Source organism: Mycteria americana, chromosome 3 (genome assembly GCF_035582795.1).
Source record: "Mycteria americana isolate JAX WOST 10 ecotype Jacksonville Zoo and Gardens chromosome 3, USCA_MyAme_1.0, whole genome shotgun sequence".
Taxonomy (NCBI): Eukaryota; Metazoa; Chordata; class Aves; order Ciconiiformes; family Ciconiidae; genus Mycteria; species Mycteria americana.
In genome coordinates, this window is record NC_134367.1 from 37,984,484 (window position 1) to 38,008,818 (window position 24,335).

The window sequence follows — 24,335 nt, forward strand, 5'->3', positions numbered from 1 at the left end:
TTATCACCTCTTTTCCCATTTCTCAGCTCTTTTTCACCAACCTTGTGCCTCCCTTTCTCTGCCCCAGTCTCCTCCCAAATACAAGACCAGCCTCTAATTCCTTTTTCTCCATCGGTCCCAGTCTTGATAAATTTGTATTCAAATCTGTTATGTCCGGTACCATTACCTAAGTGATCTCATACTCATGATGTGGTTACATAGGTGCTCTTGGTGTTGTAAGATTGTACTCCACAAAAGATGCCCTTTCCAAAATATTCCCCTTCAAATAACTGGGAAGTTTGGCTATTCCTCACATAACTCCCCCATAACCACATGTGAGATCCAGCCACCTTTCACAGCATGACCTGTAGCTTTCATCAGCTTCTCACAAAGTTATTCATGTTCAGCAAGTTCTCATGTCACTAGATTTCCATGTCCCCACAGTTGGCTTCACCTCAGGCCAGGACCTAGTCAACAGCCCAGACATTTGCCTGCAGCCTTAACACCACTTTTCTATCAAGTTTATTGGCAGCCATTTTATATTAACCTCTATATCACCAATACAATACTCAAAATACATCGTGGTTAGAGCCAATCTGTGAGGTATCCTTCTGTAATGAACAGCCCGAACACTTCTTACTGACACTTTGTTTTTGGGATCTGTTGATTAGCCAGTTTATAAATCAGTATCTTGTGTGTGTGCACATCTGTGCATTTTACAGACTTTCAGCAAAAAATGCTATAGGACAACACAAAGAAGCCCAGGTACAATGGTTCTCATTATTTTTGTGATCAAATGCATCCATCAATATGGGAAAAAAGTTTATTTTCTAAGTCCACTCACAAAGCATGCATCAGATCCGTAAATGAAGAAACACCATGGGACAAGATCCACTGATATAAGTAACTGTCATTCTCTCTTTCTCTTCATTTAAAAAAACCCCAAAGAAATACACCTAAGTCGCAAAGCAGTCAGTAGTGACAAACAGTATGTCATGGAAACACAACAGTTAGAAGGAGTGGGAATACGAGATACCTGGTGATTATTCTTGCTGCTGAAAATCTTAATAGTTTGTTAATTACCCACTTATTATTTTCAGAACAACTTCTCAGTCGTTGAGGTGACTCTGCCATCTAGAACATTTGTTTGTTTCTTCTCACGGACATCTGTAGGTTGTAGCAATGCATCAGCAGTCAGGAACAGTCCAGATACTCTCAGTAAATGGAGTCCATGAAACACTCCCCAGAGCTTTCTCCAAATGCACTTTCCACCAAATCAGTTACACCAAATATCTGCCGTTAATTGTAACCAATGAGCTACCGTCTCTTTTCTTTTAGATCAACCCTTCACATCAGAGACATTAAACTTCAAATACCAACTCGAAGAGGAAGGCCTTTCTCTTATATCCATTTACAGAAAACACCACAGTGTGGTATAAAGATTTTATCAACATTTGAAAAATCCTTCATGACTCACCTGTGCCTTTGCTACACTCGGATTTGCAATACCATCATCCAAACTGGTACAAAATCTTACCATATGATCAGGTATTTAAAATAATAAACAGGATTCTCCTGATGGTAACTCATTACAAAAGATTGACCTCTTTCCTTTTGTTTGTTATCCAATCTTGTCCTTGTTTTTTGTGATTCACATGTCACTTTCGTCATTCAAACTGGACTCACCTTTAGCTGGAGACTTCAGTTGGTATACTTCTTAAATTCTCTATAGATCTATGACTTTATAATGAATAACAAGCATAAGCAAATAGATGATGGTTTTACCAACAATCCAAACACCACATATATTTTATATTTTTTTGAAGAATACTAAATGGAGGCACCTTTATTTTTTCTAAGGGTATTACAGCCTTTCTTTCTCTGACCCTTTCCTCTGTTTGCTGCTTTTTTCAGAGGTCTACCCTGTCTTCTTTCTCCTGTTCATTTTGGTTTTGCCAGGATTCTACAGGGTATGCCGATCTGTCACAGCTACAAAAATCAAATGACAACCCCTTACAGCATTATTCACTCACTCCAACAATCCAATTCTCACCTCCTTTGACCCAATCAAAACTCCTCCTAATAAAATATTCTATGACTATGTACCTCAAGTGAAGAGAGATGCAGAGCGGATTCACGCAACTTGTGCTGCATCTTTAATTTTTCATTAGATCCAGATTCTAGTGGAACACGAGAGCTCCAACACAACCACAAAATCATCAAAACCACCAAAAATGTGTATATGCAAGGAGGAGTAAGGCAATAGAGAAAAAAATATCTCACTTAATCTTAAGATACCTAAAAGTTAGAATTGCTCTATTGGAGAAAAATGAGACCTCCCTCCATGGGATGATCCATTACATTCTAAATTAGGTATTTAGACTGAATTTCTCTCTTGAAATGCCTCTTTCCCTTGACTGTAGAGTGAGTTTGTATCACTAAATTAGACAAAATACTTAAATTCTAGATGAATAAAGATGAGTAAGATAAATGTCAATGATAGGCCACTTTAGGTATTGTATTATTAAGATATCATGCATGCTGTCTATAGAAAGCTAATGATTCAGTAACTTACTAAGTTAACAAGGCATATATGTACGTCTGTTTTTTATAGTGTTAACAGTCTTGAAAACATTATAAGCAACAGAAGAACCATACCTGCTATAAAGAACAGTAATTAATATGTACAGCCAGAATATAAACTGAGAGAGGCTGAACTGTTCTACTTAGTGCATTTGCATTACTATAATCCAAGAAGAAAGGGACAGCTCAGAGAAAAAGCTGCTTTTAGCAGCCATAGGCATGCTGCAGATACGGGATCAGCTTATGAAGAATACGTATGAGAAAAAGGTAGAAGAAAGATGTAATCTTAAGGAGCTGGTCAGGACACAGTCCCACAGTTCTGTTACAGCCAAATGAAGCTTCAGAAAAATAACCAGTTATCGCTTAAAGAGAAAAGTACTTTCAGATATCTTTTAAGTAAATTTCCATTATCTCGTTCCTGTGCTTTGCACTTTGTAATCAAGAACTGAATCCGGGCAGCTCACGCATCCCTTTCCCTCTCTGTGGGAACGGGGAATAACGACTGGAACCATGCCAGCGCCCCGGCCAGCGAGAAACCTACTTCGACCACCCCTGCCCAGCGCTCGGGCGGGAGCGTCCCCTCACCGCTCCCCAAAGCCCGTCAGGGAAGAGAGGCCTGCGGCGCGCCAGCCCGCCGGGAAAAACCCGCCACCGCCGCTGAGGGAAGGCCTTCCCGCGCTCCCGTCACTCCAGCCGGACAGCGAGGGGCTGATATCTCGCTGAAGAGCAGCGCGGCAGCCCTCTCCCCTCAGCTCCACGAGGAAGCAACTACCCAGCCGCGCTACAGTCCCGCCACCGCCACAGCGGCTGAGCGGCTAACGGCCACACTGCCCGCCCTCCACAGCGCGCCTGCGCACAACTCCCCCTCCCGCTTCAGGACAGCAGGGTGTGGCACGGCCATCGGGACCCCCACGAGGCGCTGGGCGGGGCGGGGCGGGGCGGGGCGGGGCGGGGCGGGAAGGAGCCATGGCTGTTATGGGTAGCGCTGCTGCCACAACTCTCCTCCAATAGGGAGGCGGGCTCGGCTGTTTTTTTCCTTCCCCTGGCCAATCAGCGCTCGCTTCCTCCACTGCCCCGTGAGCCGTTCTGGCCAATGGGAAGGAGGCTCTTTGGGCGTCAGTGATATTCAAACCGAGAGCGGCGCGGGCGCCTTTGCTTGGCTGGGGCCTCCTCCCGGCCCTGAAGCAGAAGCGGGCGGCGAGGGTGAGTGCGGCCGGGCCGCGCCGCGCCGCGGGGCCGGGTGGGGGATAGCGGGGTGCGCGTCTAGCGGTGAAGCTGCTGAGCGGTGGTGGCGGCGGCGGCGGAGCCCTCCCGCCCCGGACTGCGTGTGGCGGCGGTGCCCGCGGGGCTCGCCTCCCGCCGGCCCCGCCCTCCGCTCCCCGCCGCGGCCGGGAGGCCAGCGCTGTCCCGCTCCCCGGCCCACGCCTGCGGGGTGGGAAACGGTAGTGCGTGGGGCGGGCTGCGCGGCTCTCCCGGCCCTGCGGGGTCGGCTGCGGCGGGGAGCGGGCCTGCGGCTCCGCTGGGCTGCCGCCCCTGCGGGTGAGGAAACCTGGCGCCTCTCTCTCCTCCTCTCCCTCACCACCTTTTCTCACTGTCCTCCTCTTTCGTGGTCTTGTTTTTTAACCTGAATTTGATAAGGGATTTCGAGAGTAGTGTTGTAGGGGTTTTTTTTTCGTATTTAAGTTTGGTATATTATGAAATTAAAGCAAAAAGAAATTCTCGATAATACAGCTTGCTGCAGCCTTGGCAACAGGTAATAAGATGTAATTGGGTGAGGATATATCAATCCAGCGTGCAAGCTATCTTCAATTAGGCTGAGGAGTAGCACTTTCTAGAAATAGACACAAAGCAGACCTGTGCTTGATAACTAATTTACGCAAATTGCTTTGGAAACAGGAAGGTGTACGTGGGCAAGGAGAGGGAAAAGGAAAGATCTGGGAATGTGTATCCATTCAGCTCTGGCTAGCACATGTGATAAAGCAATAGCTATTCCTGAAATGACACCCTAAATTAAAACTGCTCTCGGTTACGTCCCTTGTAACTGCTTGGCTATATCCTTAAGCCTTCAGAACTTAAAATTGTGTCTCAGTGGTTTTGTATGCTGCTCTGTTCTCTGCTGCTTCTTGGTAACTTTTAGCCTCCGGTTTGTTTATGCTACAGTAGCTCACCTGCTTCTCTGCTGTTGAGCCTTTTTCTGATTAGCCCTGTTTTGTCTTTGAGTCTTTTTTGTAGCTGGCACCAGAATTTCTGTTTTTCCTATTTATATTCATAGTTAATGTTGCTAACTGTTTAAAATGATTATTTTTTTTTGAATGTTGGACATTTTTGTTTACCGTTAAGAAAATCCTGATTTAGGCTTTAGGACTTGTAAACAAAACCAAACAAAGATTATGCATGTGTATAGTTTTTTTTAAAGCCTGGGTAGAGGCTTCAAAAACACCATGTTTCTATGTATTTTTGGGAAATAGTGTCTGGGTAAAGGAGAGACTTCTACTAGTGGCTGCGCTATGGAACAGGTTAGAAGTGAGTTAACAAGTCTGTCTAGTTGGATAGCTAATTAATAATCTTTTAACCCAGTCTTGTAATCAGGGTGTCATGTGGGACATGAAGGGAGCTGAAGTTGGAGAGTATTTGGAGGGCTTTGCTACTCGTCTGAATTCAGGCTTTGGTGACTGCTTGTGGAACAATTTAGCTTGATGCTTTCTAGTAACAGCTTTTTTAACATCTGTCTGGAGCAAGCAGAAGTTGCAGGATTTCTTTCATGTTCCTACTACTGCAATTTGCTCTTTAGAATTTAACCTAAAAGCTTGTATCATTTAGCAAGCAGATCTGCTTTCTGCTTTCCCAAGGGTTTTATTTACTTGGGACATGGTTTAGTGGTGGACATGGCAGTGTAAGTTTTATGGTTGGACTAGATGATCTTAAAGGTCTTTTCCAATCTAAATGATTCTATGAAAGCTGGTATCTGTTCCTTCAAAGGAGTAGCAAAGACTAGCTTCTGTAATATCTACAGAATGATAATTGATAACTGGATGAATGACAGATTATGCCATGTGTTTCTGAAGATGGTTGTGTGGTGTTATCACATGTTTCTGTTCTTACTTGCCTTGAACCAACGTGGCAAGATCTCAAAGGCAGGAACTTTTAAACACTTAAATATCTGTGTAATAGATCCCAATGTTCAGGAAGGTCTTTGGTAGTTTTGTAGTGTGTTTTGGCAATGTTGATGTAACTGGACTTGGAGATAGTTCTATTTCCTGTAACTGACAGCATTTGCTGTACTACCAGCAAGCGTGTGCATCTTTGCTTAAATGCTGAGCACTATTAAATAATGAACTGAATACATCAGCAGAATAATGCAAATACTGTGGAAGATGAAGGCTACAGTTAGTTTTCCGCTCTTGTTTGTGTGTGATCTTTCTGCGTAGGAAAGGAAGGCACCAGAAAACATATGAATGGGTAAATTTCCTGATTTAGAGGTGGCATTTTTACCTCCTCTACACAGAGTAGAGGACTTTTAACTCCAAGTTCTTCAACATATAGTCTTTTGACACTAGTAAACATTTTAATCAGACCATAGGAACAGAGCTAAACAAGTATTTAACATAACAGTTGTAGCCACAGTGGTCTGGGGGGATAAGGAAAATATATTTATGTTATCCTATTACCTATATTTTACTAGGCTGATCATTTCACTTGGAGGAAAAAAAGCCAGGCAAGCTCCTGGGCACTTGCTTAAATTTTTTGCTGCCCTCTAGACCTCCTTAGATAAACAGATGCAATATTTCAGTAGATACCAGGGGTAGGAAGAGTGTACCTTTTTATTCAATAATTAAAAAGTATTTTCATACTTTCTCAAAGTTTGCATTTGAGGAAAAAATGCATCTGGCTCCATTCAGAAACTGAACAAATAGTGTAATACAGCAAATCCAGTATTTCAAGACTGGATGCTATTATTTCTCTTTAGTATCAAAAAATACTGTTGGGTGTATTACATGTGAAATCCCATGGATAACCGGTACTGCCACTTCATCCATTTACAACATATACTGCTCTTTTAGTCTCTGTCCCTTGGCTCCTTATTTAGTGGGTCTGTATGAGAGGTTGAAGTTAGTTTACTATGCTTTTTTAAAAGGCTGTTCTGTATCTTCCTGATCTCTGCATACATTTTAAACCTGTTCTTCGCTTCCCTGCCTCTAACCTCCTCTCCTGTATGGCTTTTCTAGATCTCAAATGTACTTCCATGTAGTCATTGCAGTTAAAAGCTCAGTTCCTATTGAGTGCATATATAACAGCATGTTGCTATTTTAGGTCTTTGCTGTCTTGTCAGATTTTGAATGCACTTCACACAGAAATAAATGGGAAATGCTTTCTTTAAAAGTAATCATGCAGCAGATTAAGCCAAAATGAGACTCTGAATACTTGCTTATGGTTGAACTTTGGCATGAGTAGAAAGATTGGTTGCAAATTGTGACAATACACAGGTGATTATGCCCTTAGTGTATTTTTTAATCTGTAAAGGTCATAACAAGCTGACCCATTTGGAAGTGCTTGCCCTTAGACCAAAAGCAATCTTTGAGCTTTTTTGTACTGTTTTATTACTAACTAGGAATAGTTTTATTGATTTAATGAACAGTATATTTCTGGGATGTCCCAAAGATGAGGCAAGCTTACAGGGTATACTGGTACTTATTTACTTTTCAATGTCTAACCATTCCATTTTGATACACAGGAACTCTATCAGGATGGAGAGCTGCGTTTCTTGCCTCTGCTGGATTCTTGGGATCATCTGAGATAGTCTGATCCTCATCTACGTTATCTTTTTGACAAGGCATATCCTTTCTTCAGGAGAGGCTTTCTCCGTATAGTACACGTTGAACCTTGACCAGTTAAGCAGCACACCAGAAATGTAAGTTTGACATGTACTGATGAGAGTTAAGATCAAATCTATGCAGAAAATGATTGAGTGTTTTGGTCTACTACATTTGGCAAGCTCTCACTGTAAAAAGAATAATGAGCCTTTTACATTGGTGAGGAAAATAGAAATACTGTGTTTAAAAAAAGTCCATCTGGGAATTGTTAGGAATTACAGTTGTAATGAGAGATTGTGGTATTACTGAACCTGAGGTAACTTTCTTTTATCTTCTTGGTGCTTCAGGTTTTGGAGTAGCTGACTTCATCTATGCTTTGAGGGAATGGGTACAGTTCAAGGACAGATCTTTAAGGATATTCTCACCCATAAAGAGGAAATTTGGAGTATTGAGTTCCTGTAGCCCCCTCTACTGTATTTATCAAAGGCAAAAATGCAATATGTACCAAAATCTTCTTTATGAAGAGATGAATCTCACTGGGTCTTCCAGCAACTTTTCATTGACTTTTTATACCTCAGTACAAAAGGAACAAAGACCAACAATTCAATGTAAAAATAAACTTAGTCTTTCTTTGAACCTATTTAATCTGTCCAGAGTGCATTACCTTCCCTGTTTCTGGGCCCAACTTCACAATAATTGGGAAGTCAAATGCCCTGGATATGCACTTAATTCACCATAGTTTGAAGATCAAAATTCTCCTCTTCCTTAGATACATGGAACATTGATTAACATGGGAAAAGCTGTGATCAGTGTGTTTCATGAAAATGTAGAAGATTGTTGTAGGCAAAAAAAGAAGAAATCATCAATTTTTCTTCAATTTGTTTTAGCACGCTTGCTCTGCTCAGATTGTCTAGGTTCTTATCTCTCAGCTATATCCATGTATTGTATTTCAGTTGATAATAAACTGATATAGCATTGAGGATTTGGCATAAGTTCCTTAAAAAAAGGGTATTTAAACCTCTAAATCCACATCCTTTTAGAAATTTAAAAATAGGCGTCACTTGTCTTTGGCAATACCCCATTGAACAAAGGAGCATGTGAATTCTTTTCTGGTTACCCACTGTGAAAACTAATTGCTGTAACCTGTGGCAAGGAGCTTAGATTAGCATTGTGTGCTAAACTTTTAGACAGAATAAAGGAAGGATGGTGTCCTGGTTTCGGCTGGGATAGAGTTAGTTTTCTTCCTAGTAGCTGGTATAGTGCTGTGTTTTGGATTTTAGTAGGAGAATAATAGTGATAACACGCTGATGTTTTGGCTGTTGCTAAGCGGTGTTCACACTAGTCAAGGACTTTTTCAGCTTCCCATGCTCTGCCAGGTGCAGAAGTAGTTGGGAAGGGACACAGCCAGGATAGTTGATCCAAACTGGCCAAAGGGCTATTCCATACCATATGATGTCATGCTCAGTATATAAAGCTGGGGAAGAAGAAGGAAGGGGGGAATGTTCGGAGTGATGGTGTTTGTCTTCCCAAGTAACCATTGCATGTGACGGAGCCCTGCTTTCCTGGAGATGGCTGAACACCTGTCTACCTATGGGAAGTAGTGAATGGATTCCTTATTTTGGTTTGCTCGCGCGCGCAGCTTTTGCTTTCCCTATTAAACTGTCTTTATCTCAGCCCATGAGTTTTCTCACTTCTACTCTTTCCGATTCTCTCCCCCATCCCACCAGGGTGGAGTGAGTGAGTGGCTGTGTGGTGCTTAGTTGCTGGCTGGGGCTAAACCATGACAGATGCTAACAGGATCATAGCTCGTGTTGGCTTTATGGATATGTACATGCAGAATACTTCTGGTTTTAGGTCTTTCCCCTTTTTGTGAGTTGAATATAGCAACTCCTGTGGAGGAACAGGGGCTGTGAAGAGGAAGAGAAGACTAATTTTGTGGGAGATAAAGCCCTGTGAGGATCTCTCTTTTTGTGAGGCTTTTTGTCCTGGAGCTGTTAGAATTTGAGCCCCTGGCTTTTGTTGTAGTCTGAACTTTGGCTATTTGCTGTATATTGGGCATGTACCACTTGTTAAAGCAGTAGGGGAATGTCCTGGAGGAAGGGGATCATCAGGATGGGATAAGCCTGTGCTAAACAGGGAGGATATAGAAGTTTGTTTGCTTTTGGTGTACAGTTTTGGCCACATAATGTAGGAAGTAACTACATCTCTGTAATAGATTGCCGGATATGCATATACAGTAAAGAATATGGAAACTTGTGTTAATGGTTATTAGAATATTAATCGATTACTGTTATTGGAAGGGGATGTGAGCTGGCAAGGTGGCTGAAATGTGAAAGTATCAAGAGGAAAAAAATGCCATTTTTCTTATAAGTACTTGCCTGTGCTGCATCTGTTGAAATTGCTGAGTGTATTTGTGTGTTCACTAGCTCTGCTGGAAAAAAACTTCAAGTTTTCTGTATATCCCCAACAGACATTTTACTGTAGCAATGTTTCAGCATGTATTGATTGGTAGACCTCTTAAGTTTTCTAATGAAGTGCTGGATGGTTATAATTTCAGTATCATGTGCTGCATCTTTGCTAGTCTCCGTTGATCTGAACGTTAGACCCTTATAGTCAACAGATCTTGAGTACCAAGACAGGTGAGACTTGAGGGCGATGGGCATAACACTTCTTACATTTATTTAGACATGTTCTCAACTGCAAACCTAGATTTAAATTACCAGCTTAATAAATGATTGCAAACACTTACATATAGCATTTAATAGCTAAGCTACTGTTATGAAGGATTCAAAAGAATCTTTTAAGTTTTTCAAAATACCAAGTTCAGTGACGTTCACTTTTACCTTAACTTTTGTTTTTCCATTTTTCCCTACATTCTTTCTTTCTTATCTTTCAATGCACTCTAACAAACCTGTGTGTACTCTGCCCTGATTTGTACTTAGGTAGGAACTTGTAAGCTCTTACCTAGTTAGCTTGTTCTTTAGAAAGAATCTTACTTGTGCTGGACTTTCCTCTTTACCCATAATATCTTTTTACACTTCTATGTGTCTATTAAACTTGCAAGATCGTGACTATCTCTCCTTGTGGTGAGAAGATCCCTGGGTCACAAACTGTGCAAAATAATGCTGTAGATGTGTAGTGTATCTCTTAAGGTATAAGTTTGTTTTCTTACAGATATAATTTATTTCTCTTGAACTCTTTTCAGGCAGAGATGCATAGTTCATCCCTGTACCATCACAGCCTTAATTCTGCGAAGGCTGACCTGGAATTATTCATTGTTTTGTTCAGTTTATATGTAAAAGCAGTAGTAATTTTCACATATTTTCCTGTCTTCACTGCTAACCATGAGAGCAGAGGTTTGGAGTTATTTATCTATAACTTTGCCCACTTCTAGCCAATTTTGTTCATGCTTCTCCAACACAATGTTAGTTGCAATGAAGCTTTATAATTTAGTTTTCAGATTGAATTACAGTGAATGATTTTGCAAGGTGTTAGTCAAATGTAGGCATACAGAGACAGGTTTATATAGCATACCTCTGAGTAAGGAAAACTGTGTGTCTTTTTGTTAGTAAGCTGCCACCTGTGTCAGTGATGCTGTCACATCCTTTGAAAAAGTAATATGGCTTGTTCTTTGGAAATATGTGCAAGAGTTTGCCCTTCCTGACCAGAGAGACTATAGAAAGGTTGAACATACATAGTTTTGTCTTAATAATGTTCCTAATATTTACTTTTGTAAGTCTCAAATTACTCCAGTTATGTGGAGATCATTCTTAGTAGCTGACAAAGTACACAAATTTTTTTTTTTTAGGGTTCTCCCAGCCTGCACATAGGCTGTGAAACTGTCCAGATATGTATTTGGTGTTTCATGTGTGAACTTTCTGCATTTCCTAATTAATGTCTCCTGGCTAGCCCTCCACTTCACCATCAGTTTTTAGTTTCAGGGTTGGATTGTATTCCTTATAAAACAGACATTGTACCCAGGAATTAATACAAAAGTTGAATATTATTTATTACAAGCAATGTAGTATAGTAATTTGTTACATATCCCTTACTGGTTCATCTGTATTCAGTGGTTTGTGTAATCTCTTAGAATGAATCCTTTTGGATAGACATCTAGGCAGTACAATTTTGCAACAGCAAAACTTACTGCGAACTAGGAAAAGGAATGATTTCAAAATGTTTGATTTACAATCTCAGTGGTATAAATAACTGTACCACATTTCAATTAAGTGCTACTTTAGAGAAAGATAATGTTAAAATTGAGGCATAACAAGAATAAACTGATATTTTTTTCAGAGCACATCTCACTGTCCAACTATACATGTATTATGTTAAATAAAAAATATCATGCCCATTACAGAGAGGAAGTAATGCTAAAAGATGGGTTGTAAGTATCTCTTATGTCTTGAAACTTATTATTTCTACTGTAAGTTATACCTGTGATGGAAAATATTAATATTGTTAAAACTTCAAGTTTATAGTATCAAGTTTTCTTTCCATGTGAAAAATGTTTAAGGGAGGTATATGTGTGGGGTGACACATCTAAGGTAGTCGAAGTCATCCTTACAGGTGTCATCAAATGAAAGTCTCTCCTTCCTGCCTTACCTTTCTCTTGTCCATATGGTGACATAGTTGAGAGAGCAGAAAAAACATCAAGCAAAAAGATAAAAGCTATCCCCCTTTTTTATGAAGTTTTCTGTTGGCATTTGTCCCTGAGCCATGTCACCTTGAAGTCTGACAAATGCTTGTTCCATTGCTGTTTACTCAAGAGAAGTGGCAGGAGTGTACGGCTAGGAGGAGGACTGCCTCTTAGCCATCCTAATCTATGGATTCAGGATGTGATTTAATACAATGGACTCAGATATTCAGGCAACATATCCCATTTTATTCAAACACTGGATATACCTTATTGGAAAGGGCTACTGTGAAGCATGGACTAGTATTTGGGCAGATCAGTTAAGCACTGATTCCTTTTGCTCATCTACGTTGCCTTCTGCTAAGAAGTTTACTTGTGTAACTACATTGACAAAGGCTTAATAGAGTATTTATGTTACATAATGTGGTAAGATATACATGAGAGGCTTTCCCATGGTAATTCCAATTAAGGTGAGCTACAACAGGGTTCTTGAGTAACTTCACTGGTTTTTAACCTTGTGTCTGCAGATGGAGGAGGAGGACCTAAGTGAAAGAGGATTGCCAAAAATTGCTTCAATCATGAATAGAGTTAGAGACTTGAAAAACAAATACAGAAATGAAGACAATATCACAGATGAACTTAACTGTACTAAAATCTCAGCTGATACAACAGGTATGTGTTCTTGTTACTCTTGTCACTTATGCAACTGATCTTAATGGCTCTTTTAGTCTAGGTTAACTGCAAGGATTTAAGGTTTAGCATTTCTTCAGTATTAATGACCAAAAATACATTTCATCCCTCCTTGTTTCTTTAGTTAACTGTTTTGCTTCAATCTTGTGAGAAGAAAAAAAAAATCTCACTAGTCGTCTTATAAAAAGTGTTTTCTTCTGTTCAGGTTTGCTGCAGTTTTAATCAATCTCCTTTGTTGTTTTTCTGTCAGATAACTCTGGAACTGTTAATCAAATAATGATGACAACAAATAATCCAGAAGACTGGCTGTGTTTTTTGCTTAGGCTAGAGAAAAAGGGTATTCCTCAGATGGATGTTGGCCTACTGAATAGACTCATTGGTCGTTACAGTCAAGCTGTGACTGCATTACCTGCAGAAAAGCATAGTCAAGATGAGAGCTATGCTCGCATCCTTGTGAGATTTGCTGAGTTGAAAGCGTAAGTATAAATTTTCGATATAACAACTTATCGTTCAAATTCAGAATTCTGAATGATAAAAATAGTTTGTTTTCATTAGTAGTTTCTGCAACAAATTATTTTGAGTAGGAATGTTTTCATATTAACTCCTTAACTCTGAGCAGCTTTAGCTAGGCAGCTTATCTGTTGTCTCTATAGTACTTGCATTTTTTTGTATATGCTAATAAACATGATTGTTCAGAGTTATTTGATTTAGAGATGTTAACACTTTTTTCTGGGTTCTATGTGTAAGGTATGTGGGGAAATAGCATGAGATGCTTTTTTTCTTCAGCTTTATACTTCAGCTCAAAAGAAGCTGCATGGGTGAAATAGGATATAACTTTGGGTAACTGTGATCTGTGTATTAAACTGTGTATGTTGTAAGTTAGGATTAATTTCCTTGTAGACTTCTATAACTGATTTGGCTGTGAGGTAGACAATTTGCTATTATCTAATCCATCTAGTCAAACCATAGTGGTCTATCCTTGTCTAGTCTGCTTTCTCCCTTGCTAGGAAAGATGCATCCCAGCTACATTAAATAGCTGGCTTAGGGTAGGAGGAATGTCTCAGAACATCATTCTGTACTTTCATACTTATGAAATTAGTTTTGACTGTGGCCATTTATTGCTTTATTCAGTCCAAAATTGAACAGTGTGTTTGTTCAGAAGTTTTCAGACATAATTTGGGACAGGGTTATAATTTGATTTTTTTCATAAGGAGTTTTTTGTCACTTGAAATACTGTGACAGCAAATATTTTGAAGGAGGTGCATTTGAACATTGCAGCAATCCTTAACAATTAGAGTTGAGCAAATGATCTTCCAGTGAATATAGCTAGTCTTTTTCTGTTTCTTGTATGTCCTCCCATTGGCTTTTTGGCAGGTGGCTTGATCTTGCAGTATGGTGTGGTCTACTTCTTTGTCTGTACTGTCATTTGCATGGATCTTGCTGCATCAGTGTTTACTAAAAGCATACAATGGAAGTAATCTGTTGAATCTACTGTTGAGAAACAAGCAGGAGTGAATAATGACCTGCTGTGAATCCTTAGTATCTTGAAGAGGTAAGGTGTTTTTGTGTAAGTGGAGTAAAGCATATCTTCCAGAAAGACCTCCTGTCTTTTAAGGATACTGAGAGAGCATTATTTTTCAAAGGTTAGTTGCTTTTCCTCAGAACAGAAATTGTGTAACATAGGCTTCCAGCTAATACTTTCTGGAACTTCTTTTCCAGAATGGTGATTGGATGCTATTATCAAGTCACATCTGTTATCTTATTATGTACAGTAGGAGTTTAAGTTCAGAAATATTATTTTCTACCTCCTTAATAACTTTAAAACTCTTGGACCTCTTTCCACTTGATCTTAAAACATGGTTTTAAAGGTGGATACTTCTTAAATGGATACTAGAACTGTATTCAGTATTCTGTGTATTGTATTGCAGAAAGCAAAACTGAAGGCACTGTCAGTAGCCTGTTAATGCTAGAATGCATGAATATTATTAACAATTAACAACAATTTAGTTGTGGTGTCCCACTGAAATGTCTGTAGTTGCTTCACTGCTACAGACTTTAGGGACCCTCTTGGGAGTGTAGTCTGTCTTGTTTCACCTTTAAAATGCACTCTCTATAGCTATACTAAAATACCTTCTGCTTTGGTAACCAGCATTACTGTAGAATCTACCTAGCTCATTGGATAGTTCAGATCTGCTCTTTTTGTCTTCTGCTTTGTATTTTTAATTGGCAAATACCATCAGTCATATGTTTTCTGACTTGATAATGACAATTATTTTTAAAAAAAGATGAACAACCCACTCCCAAACCTCTCTTAAGAAATGTACCCACCAAAATCTGACATAGCATCAATCCCAATGGAGTTTTGCTGTAAGTATCTCCCTAAATGGTCCCCCATCTGAAAATTACTTTTGGAGATTAGCCAGTTCTTAATAATTTATTATAAGCTAATGCTTTCTCATGCATTGTGGTGTATAACATAAAGTCAATTATTTATATGAAACTACATTTATGAACTACACATGTAACCTCACCAGAACATGAAATTGCTTTTGACTGATCAGATCTAAGAAACAACAATAATGTTGCTTGTCTGTAGTTTTTGGAGATTAATGTTAAGTTAATCAGTGAGTGGTTATTTGGATCTTTTTTGTTTGGCATGTTGACTCATTGCTCAATTTTCTTGGTGTTGGAGATTTCCTTGGTGTTTCAGACTCACCTTCTCTGTTCCTGGCTGTCAGTTTGTCTAGTACTATCTATTTTGCCTCTGCTCAGTTTTAGCTTTTGTTAAAGAAAATCCTCTAATCTCCTGACTTCCTAGAGTGCTTCTGATTTGATTTTTTTTTAGCTATTGCAAGTAAAGTAACACTGATACATAAGTGCTCTGATGATACTGCCTTTGATGGGAGAAGATAGGTGCTCTTCAGTAGAGTTCTGTTTGCTGTTTTCCCAAACGTTCCATCTAACAGGAAAAGCAAGTCAGAGCATCACAAACTTCAGAAGCAGTGACCACAGCTTGAGATTTTACTGTCTATTGGCATCAACACCGTTTTCTTCTGATCAAAGCTGGATTATTCCATTCTTGGCATTGGACCTGTCTTGTCTTGGTATCTTCTCTAGCAGGAGTCTGACTATGCCAAAACCTTTTGACTTATTATGGTAGAGGTTGTTTGAAGAGCCCTTGAGTGTACTCTGAAACAGGCAAAGGTGAACAGCCAGCTGCATCTGTGATTGATTACCTGTATTGTACATTAACCATGCCAGGCCTGCTTTCATGTAATGCTTCTGGCTGTAGCACAGTGCCACCAAGTGTGTGGCACTTGATGTCTGTTGCTAACATTGGGTCTTGTTCTGCATATTGCTATCCAAGCCATTGCTGCTTTCTACAGGAGCTTAAATTTTAACATGCTTTTTGGAAGTGAATGTAATTCACATGTTACAGCTTAATTTGTGTTACTCTGACTTTGCCTGCAGATGGGTTATTTTGTGTCTGTCCTATTGCTTTGGTTGATCAGAGCTGAGTTTATTAAACTTACTGAAGTCCAGTAACATCCCTAAACTATGATAGAGACTTTTGTAATTCTTAATTCCACAGAAGTCTACTGGAAATCATGTTCTCTTTATCTTTCCACGTTGTATTTTTCTGTACTTATTTTTTAAGCCATTGTCACAAATTTTTCACCATCCCCACTTCTAAGTGCTGCCTTTGCTTACCTGTTGAACCAGGGCGGAATTTTGGAAGAAATTCCTTTATTTCTTGATTGTGGATTTTGCTAATAAAAGTGTTAAAAGAACTCTTTTTTTTTTTTTTTTTAATAATATGAAAAAGCAGGAGCGAGTCCATTGAAATGTGATGTTAATTTATTTCATAGTGATATAGATTTAGGCCTTTTCTATCTTGACAAGTATTTACTTAAGCTGTAGATCCTCTGGAATACTTAAACGTTGGTGTACTGTGTGCAAGCATCTCAGTTGTCCTACTTAGCAATCTATGGCTGAATGTAAAACTAGGATTAAAATTTAGTAAAAGTAAAGAAACTATTAAATGTGAAGTATCTTGTCTGGAGTTTGTGGCACAATCTATATTTTTGAAGTATACCATGTTTGCCATTGCTGCTTCTGGTGTGTCTGTAGAAAACTGACTTAAATCCACCTTGTGCTACCAAATTTAACTGATAAGACTGTGTTGCCTAGGAGTATGGGGAAAACGGAATGAATTCCCTACATCTTGTAAGGAGTTGATGTTCCCACAGAACCCTTCATAGAGGCAGCTATTGGATAAATGCTCTTGTTGTGTCCTAGTTTTCTATAGGTATGGTATTATAGATGTGCCAACAGAAACAACTTCCTTCAGTGACCTACATCTCTGCTAAGGCAACCTGACAATTTGGGTGCAGTTGCAGAAGCTCTTCAATTTAGAAAAGCTCATAACTAGCAAAATTTTGGAGTTCAGTATTGCTTTAATGTAATGGATTAGAAACTTTGTGACCATATTGCTGCAGAATATAACTAATAGTGTCTTTCTAGTAGTGTATAACTAATAGTATATTTCTTTTGGCTTGACTAACACAATACCTTTTTCCATACTTGGTGTTTCTAAAGCAATCTCCTCCCTGTCCCCCTGCCTTGCAACCTCCTTCATATAGGAGTGGATGCATCTAGAAGAATGGAGATTTTTCTCTGGATAGTGTCAGCATGTAGCCTGGAAGGGCTACAGGTGGGTGTTCTGTACAGGTTAGTGGGTGTTCTGAGGGAAAATATCTACATATTTTGAGGAATAATATAAGCAGTGACAAAGAATGAGTTCTTAATCTTTCTCTTCAGGTTTGCGCACATTCTGGTTTTTGGAAAGGGTCAGCCTGATATCTTTCAATTACTAACTTTTTAAGACACTTTGCTTATTTGTACTTCACAAATGGCTCTAAGGAAGAGGAAAAAATTCAGCTATAGATGGATTGCTTTTCCAGAATTAACTAAAGCCATCACCCAGCACATGGAACTTCATCCTTGTTACTCAGGCTCTTCACCTTGTGTAACTATTGATATGCTGTCTTTACAGTCTTCAAGATCCAGAGGAGGCACGGGACCAATTTCATCTGGCCAGACTGAACTGCAAGAAATTTGCTTTTGTGCATGTGGCTTTTGCACAGTTTGAACTATCACAAGGTGCGTAGGAAAAACTCGTTTGGTGTTGCTGTTCTGTGTTGTTCTAGGTTTTGTTATTCTTCTGCTTCTGCTCTGTTACATAATTTGCAAGGAAACTGATAGGTATTAAATCAGAAAAAGAAAAATCTGGATTTTTCTTTTTTGTTTGAAATTTAACAAGAACATATGTGTTCATTTTAATGAAAATATGTGCACAGTTCTTAATAGGATTTTTCTTTTTTAGAAATAACTTGCAAACAAGATGAAAATTGGCAGTGATTTCTGTTTGTTTTTTTTTAAGCTTAGATCTTACAGTGAGAGGTATGAGTAAGGCTCTTGCTGCATTGAAAGATGATGGGTGGTAGTTTCCCTTTAGATACTTTCAGGTTGCTGTGTGGTGTGTGGGGTTTTTTTTTCTTAATTAAACCAAAATACACTGTAAATTTGCAATTTGGTCAAATTTAAATTTTCCCCTCTGTCACTCAGGTTCTTAAGTAGCTCACAATTGGATTTTAATTGATTCTTCTGTCTCCTGTTCCATTGTTGAACATTCACTTTGGGACAGTGGAGATGGTTGATATCTTCTGTTGCTTCATAAATGGCATGTACTGACTTTTTTGACAGTATCATAGATGCCATGTTCCAGTCAGTTGGGGGGTGGGGGGGGGTTTGTCAGTATTCAAAATAGAATGGTAATCTTTGTCATATGGTGCCATACAGCAGTGTTTTAGGCAAGCCATTCTGATATGAGAGTGATACTGTCTTAAAAATTCTGGTTCCCTTTAGGGATGCCTGAACTGTCTGCCCCTGGTAGGGATAGCTTCACTGAGAGCAAACTTTCTAAATTAATTTATCCTGTTTGTTGGTGTAGTGGATCTGGCTTGGGTGGGGTTAATTTTCTTAGCAGCTCATATGATGCTGTGTTTTGATCTGTGACTACAACAGTGTTGATAACACACCGATGTTTTAGCTGTTGCTGAACAGTGCTTTGCACACTGTCAAGGGTTTCTGTTTCTTGCTTGGCCTCTCCCCTGCCCAAAGGCTGGGAGTGGGCAAGAGGTTGGTAGGGGATGCAGCTGGGACAGCTGACCTGAATTGACCAAAGGGATATTCCATGCTATAAAGCGTCATGCTCAGCAATAAAAAACTGGGGGATAGTCTTTCCACAGTAGCAGTTGCTTAGAGACTGGCTGGGCATCGGTCTGCTGGTAGGAGGTGATGAATGATTGCCTTTGCATCACTTGTGGGGTGTTTTTTCTTCTTTTTCCTTCACTTATTAAACTCTTTATGAGTTTTTCTTCTTGCATTTGCTCTTCGAGTTCTCTAGACTATTCTAGACTAAGTTATGCTCTAATATATTTAGAACAATAGGTCCTCCATACTTTGGGCCAGTAGTCCACCAAGTTTACCTTGGTTTATGTCACTTCTTTCCTGTTGTGTGTAGGGGAAGTGGCCCTGGTACTTGGTAGCGGGGTTATGCTGCCTACCCAAAAATGTTTAGTGAGCGCTGTATGCTTATTAAAAAAAGATAATAAAACAGTAATACTTCAATAATAAAGATATTGTCAAAGAAGTGTAATAAAGAAAACCTATTGTGTAATTTAAGTGAAATGTAGAATTGTTACTAGTGGTTACCAATGACTAAATTCATCCTTCTATCACAATCACTTGTGAATTTAAATACCCTGTAGCTATGGGATGTGTTAATGAAATAGTTTCTTTTACTTCGATAGCAAATAATCAACCTGAAATGAAATCCTAATCCCAAAGGAATAAGCCATTTCTGAGTGGCTTTGTTTTATCTCCAGTGTGCTCTGATTTGTATCTGTTACCCTTGAGCTGGTCTGTTTGACATGTGCTAATGTGTATGGAGCTATAGTGTCCCTGATGGGTGCTTTGAAGAGGGTTAATGTAACATGAGTTGCATATTGTTACCCGAAAAGCGCTGTTACTTTTTCATTGAGTGTGTCCAGTTTAGGCCAGAGGGAAAGGAGGAGGGTTGTGCTTTGTTACCTCCTCATCCCTGTCATTTCAGCAGTGCTTGGCATTTCACCTGCCAATTGCTTCTGGATTAATCTGTATTTCCCTTGGTACTAAGAAGAAAAAGTTAATTATACATTCACTTCTTTGTCTTGAGCAAAATTGTGAGATAAAGCTCAAGTCAAAATTCTGAAATTATGGTTGGCAAATTGATATTGATTTCCTTTATAAATTGAATATTCATGACCTGAAAATGGAGTGACATAATAAAGGTGGCATTCTGTTTTGTTTTTATTTAAATGCTGAATACAACTTCATTTAAATAGGTCAGATGAAGAGCTGTCTCCCTTACTTTTGGTGTGCCTTGGGTAGTGTGCTTGAAGCAAGATTTGCTGTGAATTGCTTGGAACTCGTGACCATAAATAAAACTCTACTTTTGGCTATATAAAATGTTATGCCTAGGTGGATCATTCAGGCTTTTTGTATGGGGTGAAGTGGACTGATTGAAACTCAGATACTTCTGGCTTTAGTTTTGTGACTTGGTCCCTCATCTGTTAAGGGGCATGGAGCAGTTCATTTTTCACATAGGTGTTTTGGTACCATGTAATTTCTTATTCAGTGAAGCACATAATGAAAAGTAATTCCTCCTATTTTTTTGAGTAGCAGGTCTTGTTGAAGCAATGTGTGGTTACTAAATATAGCCAAAGATAGAATGCTGGTTAAGGATTCTTGAAAAGAAATACTAAGCCTATCCTCTTGCTAAGGATTTGGGAGAAAAATAGTATTTGATTATATGGTTAAAAAACAAGTCATAACAAATATGCACAAAATAGATTTAAATGAAATCATAGCCAATCTTATTTTGGTGTTTCCTTGCTTCAATGTCCAACGTTACCCGTTTAATATTCTTAGAATAGGTTACTCTAAGCATAATTTCCTAATATATGCACCCCAGTCCCCCCCAGTCTGAACTGCAGGCGACATTGACATCTAACTTCAGTTATCAGTGGAGTTTTGAGTGCTGGAGACATTATAGAGCTCTGAAATATGCTATTATATAGTATAAGAAATACTTAATTATATATGTATGTGGCACCTATAAGAACAAAGTGGTTTACACTTTGCTGCTTTGGAACTGAGGAAGAAGGGCATTTGGGACTTCAAGGGCATTAACAGCTGTAGCAAAACATAGTATCATTTTGCCCTAATGCTCTCTAAACCAAGGAAAATATTTTGGTTGCAGTACACTTCTTTCCTTATTTTGGCTCTTACTTTTTTTTTTTAATAACTGTATGTGATTATATATGTAAACTGATTTTTTTAATATGTTTTGTTAAAACAACCCCTCTTCCCCCACAGTTCAAGCTCTGTTTATGGCATTTAGTAATGTGTAAAACTGTAATGAAACAATATCCTTCCTTTTCACTCCTGTTTTCTTAACTGTAGTGCTTTCTGGAGTAGTGATGTTCAATTTAACAGTAGCTGCTTTAAACTTTATTAAGTGCATTAAAGGTGTTTTATAATGCATATGTAATAACATTTGTATCTGGTCAGATCTAAATGAAAGTCCATGAAGATCGTCTTTCCTTGCTGATACTACAGAAAAAAAATGGATTTTACAATTTGTGTTGTGTTTCCTTACAGTTCCTATAACACTAAACAAATACTGAGAATATCTAAGGGATATCCAAGGGGGGAAGTGCCTAATGAACGATGGTTTCAGAGAATGGTGCAAAATGAATATAAGATAGCAAGAATGTAATTGCATCGTTAAAAAAAGACCACGTTGCCCTGGTGTAATTATTTTCTATTTTCTTGATTTCTAAGTCTGTGTTCCTTACTACTTAGGAAATGTGAAGAAGTGTAAGCAGCTCCTTCAGAAAGCTGTGGAGTGCTCTGCTGTTCCCCTAGAAATGTTGGAAACTGCTCTACAAAACTTTCATTCACAAAAAAAGCAGTTGCTTTCAGATGAGGAGAAGGAGAACTTAGCAGGTAATGGCAATTTCTTAAAATGTTGGTTGAGATAATGCATGTTGTAATTCTAGATTGAAAAAAAAAATCTTTCTAATGTTTGTCCCTTCTAGATATGAACTTATAATCCGCTATTGTCTAATAAACAGTCATATTTATCTATATTATCAATCTTATTCCTTCAATATTTGGTTCCATCTTCAATGCAGTGACTGTAGTTTGCAGGAGCCATGGGATGTCAGATTCTCTAATTCTGCAGAGTGTTCCTCTGACTGTCATTAGGTATTTGTACTTTGTAATACAGACTTACAGCTGAAAGTGTGAAATAAGAGCTACTGGTGGTAGGTAAGAATTAGAACTGAAACATACAGACTAAGCTATACAGATAGCTTTGAGATGTGTCTTGTGACAGGCTGGTGAAGTTCTGGCAGTCAGTGAAGTCAAATATAGGAGAAATAACCCATTTCAACCTAATTTTACAAATGGACAAAACCCATGTATTAGTACAAAATTGAAGTGCTTCGCTATATCATAAAACATAACTGATACTGGTTGCTGGGTATATAACTTCAGTAAGGGAACTGTTACCTCATGAAGTTTTCAAGACATAAATTTGTTAAGAGTGGAATTAAGCAAAAAACATGGTTTGATTTAAATATTGAAGTGCTTGTAACTAACTCTTCCAAGAGTGATGTCTAACACTTCTATATTTTTTGCTTTGTATAAGGACACAATTAGTGCAAAATAGGTCCGATTTAATTTCCTTAGGGATATTTCTTCAGGAACATGGTTTGAGATTTCAAGGCTCCCATTGAATCAACCTTCGTGTGAAACACTAGTTGTGGGAGGGGGGGAAAGCCCAAACATTTGGCAACGCTTGCGATAATATTCAGTTATGGTATTAATTTTTTAATAACCTTTATTTTTGGTCCTATTCTGTTTACCATTAATCAGATATAGACATCATAAGTGCCACAGCTGATGTACTCTGCCACAGGAGAATATCCTGTGGAATATCCTTCATGGATTGTACAATTTCTCTCTGATATTATTGGCTTTACTTGCTGCAAAGCTAAGGGAATACCTGTGAGAGAATACATGGCAAAAGCTTGTCTGCCACTTCAGAAGCAGTGAACTTAAGGGGAAGAGGAGGCTCATTTAGTTTTGCATTTATATGAACTTGTAACATTAGGTATTTGAAAAATGCTAAGTATTAATTCAGCTATTTATAGATAAAAGTTTAAAAGGCAAATAACAGTAGACTTGAAATATCTCAAACTCGGGTATGTACGTGGCCTAAATCACTGAGCTTGGCTTAAGTGAGTTTGTATGGTCCTTCTGGAGCAATAGAGACTGTTTTAATGTATAGGCATTTGTCTTGTCTGTTTTCTATTTCCATTTAAAGAGCTGCTTTTGAAAGCTTTTTATTGGAAAATAGGAATGCTGTATATGTAAATGCATTTCTTCACAGCTTCAAAAGATTGTTCAGAAAGCTTTTGACAAGAGTTATATGCAGTTATAGTGTAATGATGCAAATATAAAAACTGTGCACCAAGTCTAGAAGCCTTTGATTTAATTCCTTTTTCCCCCTCTTACTTTAGATTGCTGTGGAGATGAATGAATTTGACATACCAGGTGCAATCAAACATGTTTAGTTGAGCAAAAATAATCTAGTACTTAATGTAGGTCATGAAATAATTTTAAAATCATTTAGGTTGGAAAAGACCCTTAAGATCAGAGAGTCCAACTGTAGTCATGAGTAGTATGAGGCAGATAGGCTGTGTCAGACTGTGAAGGAATAGAAGTATTGTAGATCACCAGCTGAGTGTGAGAGTCCAGTGGTAAGACTGGACAAAAAAATCTTTCTGTGTATATAGAAAAAAGAAAAAGTTTGGGATGTGTGTGTGAGGTGGTGATGGTACTGAATTGTTAAACTGCTAATTCAAAACTATGTTCAGTGTCAGTGTTATGTAAACAAAAACTTAGAACTACATTATACATTGAGGCACTTGTCTTTTTTTTATTTAACTGAGTAGTTTGGTCTATTGGCATAAGTAGTTTATAAAAAAATAAGGACTAGAAATAGCTAATACTGCAGTGTTCATTTGCCAGAAGTGTGGCTTCTGCTGGTGGTAGAAGGGGGGGACATGCAAGGATTCAAAATAAAAATCAAATTAACGAACTGATGCAGAATTTAAAAATGTTAAGAGAAATGGTATATAAGAAAGTCCTTATTGTGATTTCTTGAGAGGCTGTGGATAGCCATGAATTATTCTGTTTACTAGTCAAGCAAATAACTTCCTATACTGATAGAAAACAAGGCCTACGTGATGTAGAAGATCCTATTATATAGTATCTTACTTGTCTTTGATTTTTCTTAAATACATGTTCCTTGGTGTCTGGTTGTCTTTAAAAAAAAAAATAATCTTGTATTGTGGAAGAGATCTTTCTATCAGAATAATCAGATATTATTAATTTCAATTTTAAAAAGTGTTTGTCAGGAAAATAACTGAATTTAAGAGGTTAGTGTGTATCTGTAGGCT

At 38.5% G+C, this 24,335-nt stretch overlaps 1 protein-coding gene across 3 annotated transcripts in view; it reads left to right on the forward strand.

Moving 5' to 3' along the window:
- Positions 1 to 3,639: 3,639 nt before the first annotated feature.
- Positions 3,640 to 24,335, forward strand: part of TTK (TTK protein kinase) — a 48,642-nt gene continuing 27,946 nt past the window's right edge. For 2 of the 3 annotated variants that reach the window (XM_075498248.1, XM_075498247.1), the window contains exons 1-6: positions 3,640 to 3,765; positions 7,295 to 7,471; positions 12,537 to 12,681; positions 12,950 to 13,175; positions 17,756 to 17,862; positions 21,670 to 21,813. In XM_075498248.1, coding sequence (XP_075354363.1) covers positions 12,537 to 12,681; positions 12,950 to 13,175; positions 17,756 to 17,862; positions 21,670 to 21,813 — 622 coding nt within the window. In that variant the 5' untranslated portion in view covers positions 3,640 to 3,765; positions 7,295 to 7,471. Of the gene's footprint in view, positions 3,766 to 3,942; positions 4,102 to 7,294; positions 7,472 to 12,536; positions 12,682 to 12,949; positions 13,176 to 17,755; positions 17,863 to 21,669; positions 21,814 to 24,335 lie in introns of those variants that run through there. The other variant, XM_075498249.1, reaches the window with a different exon arrangement.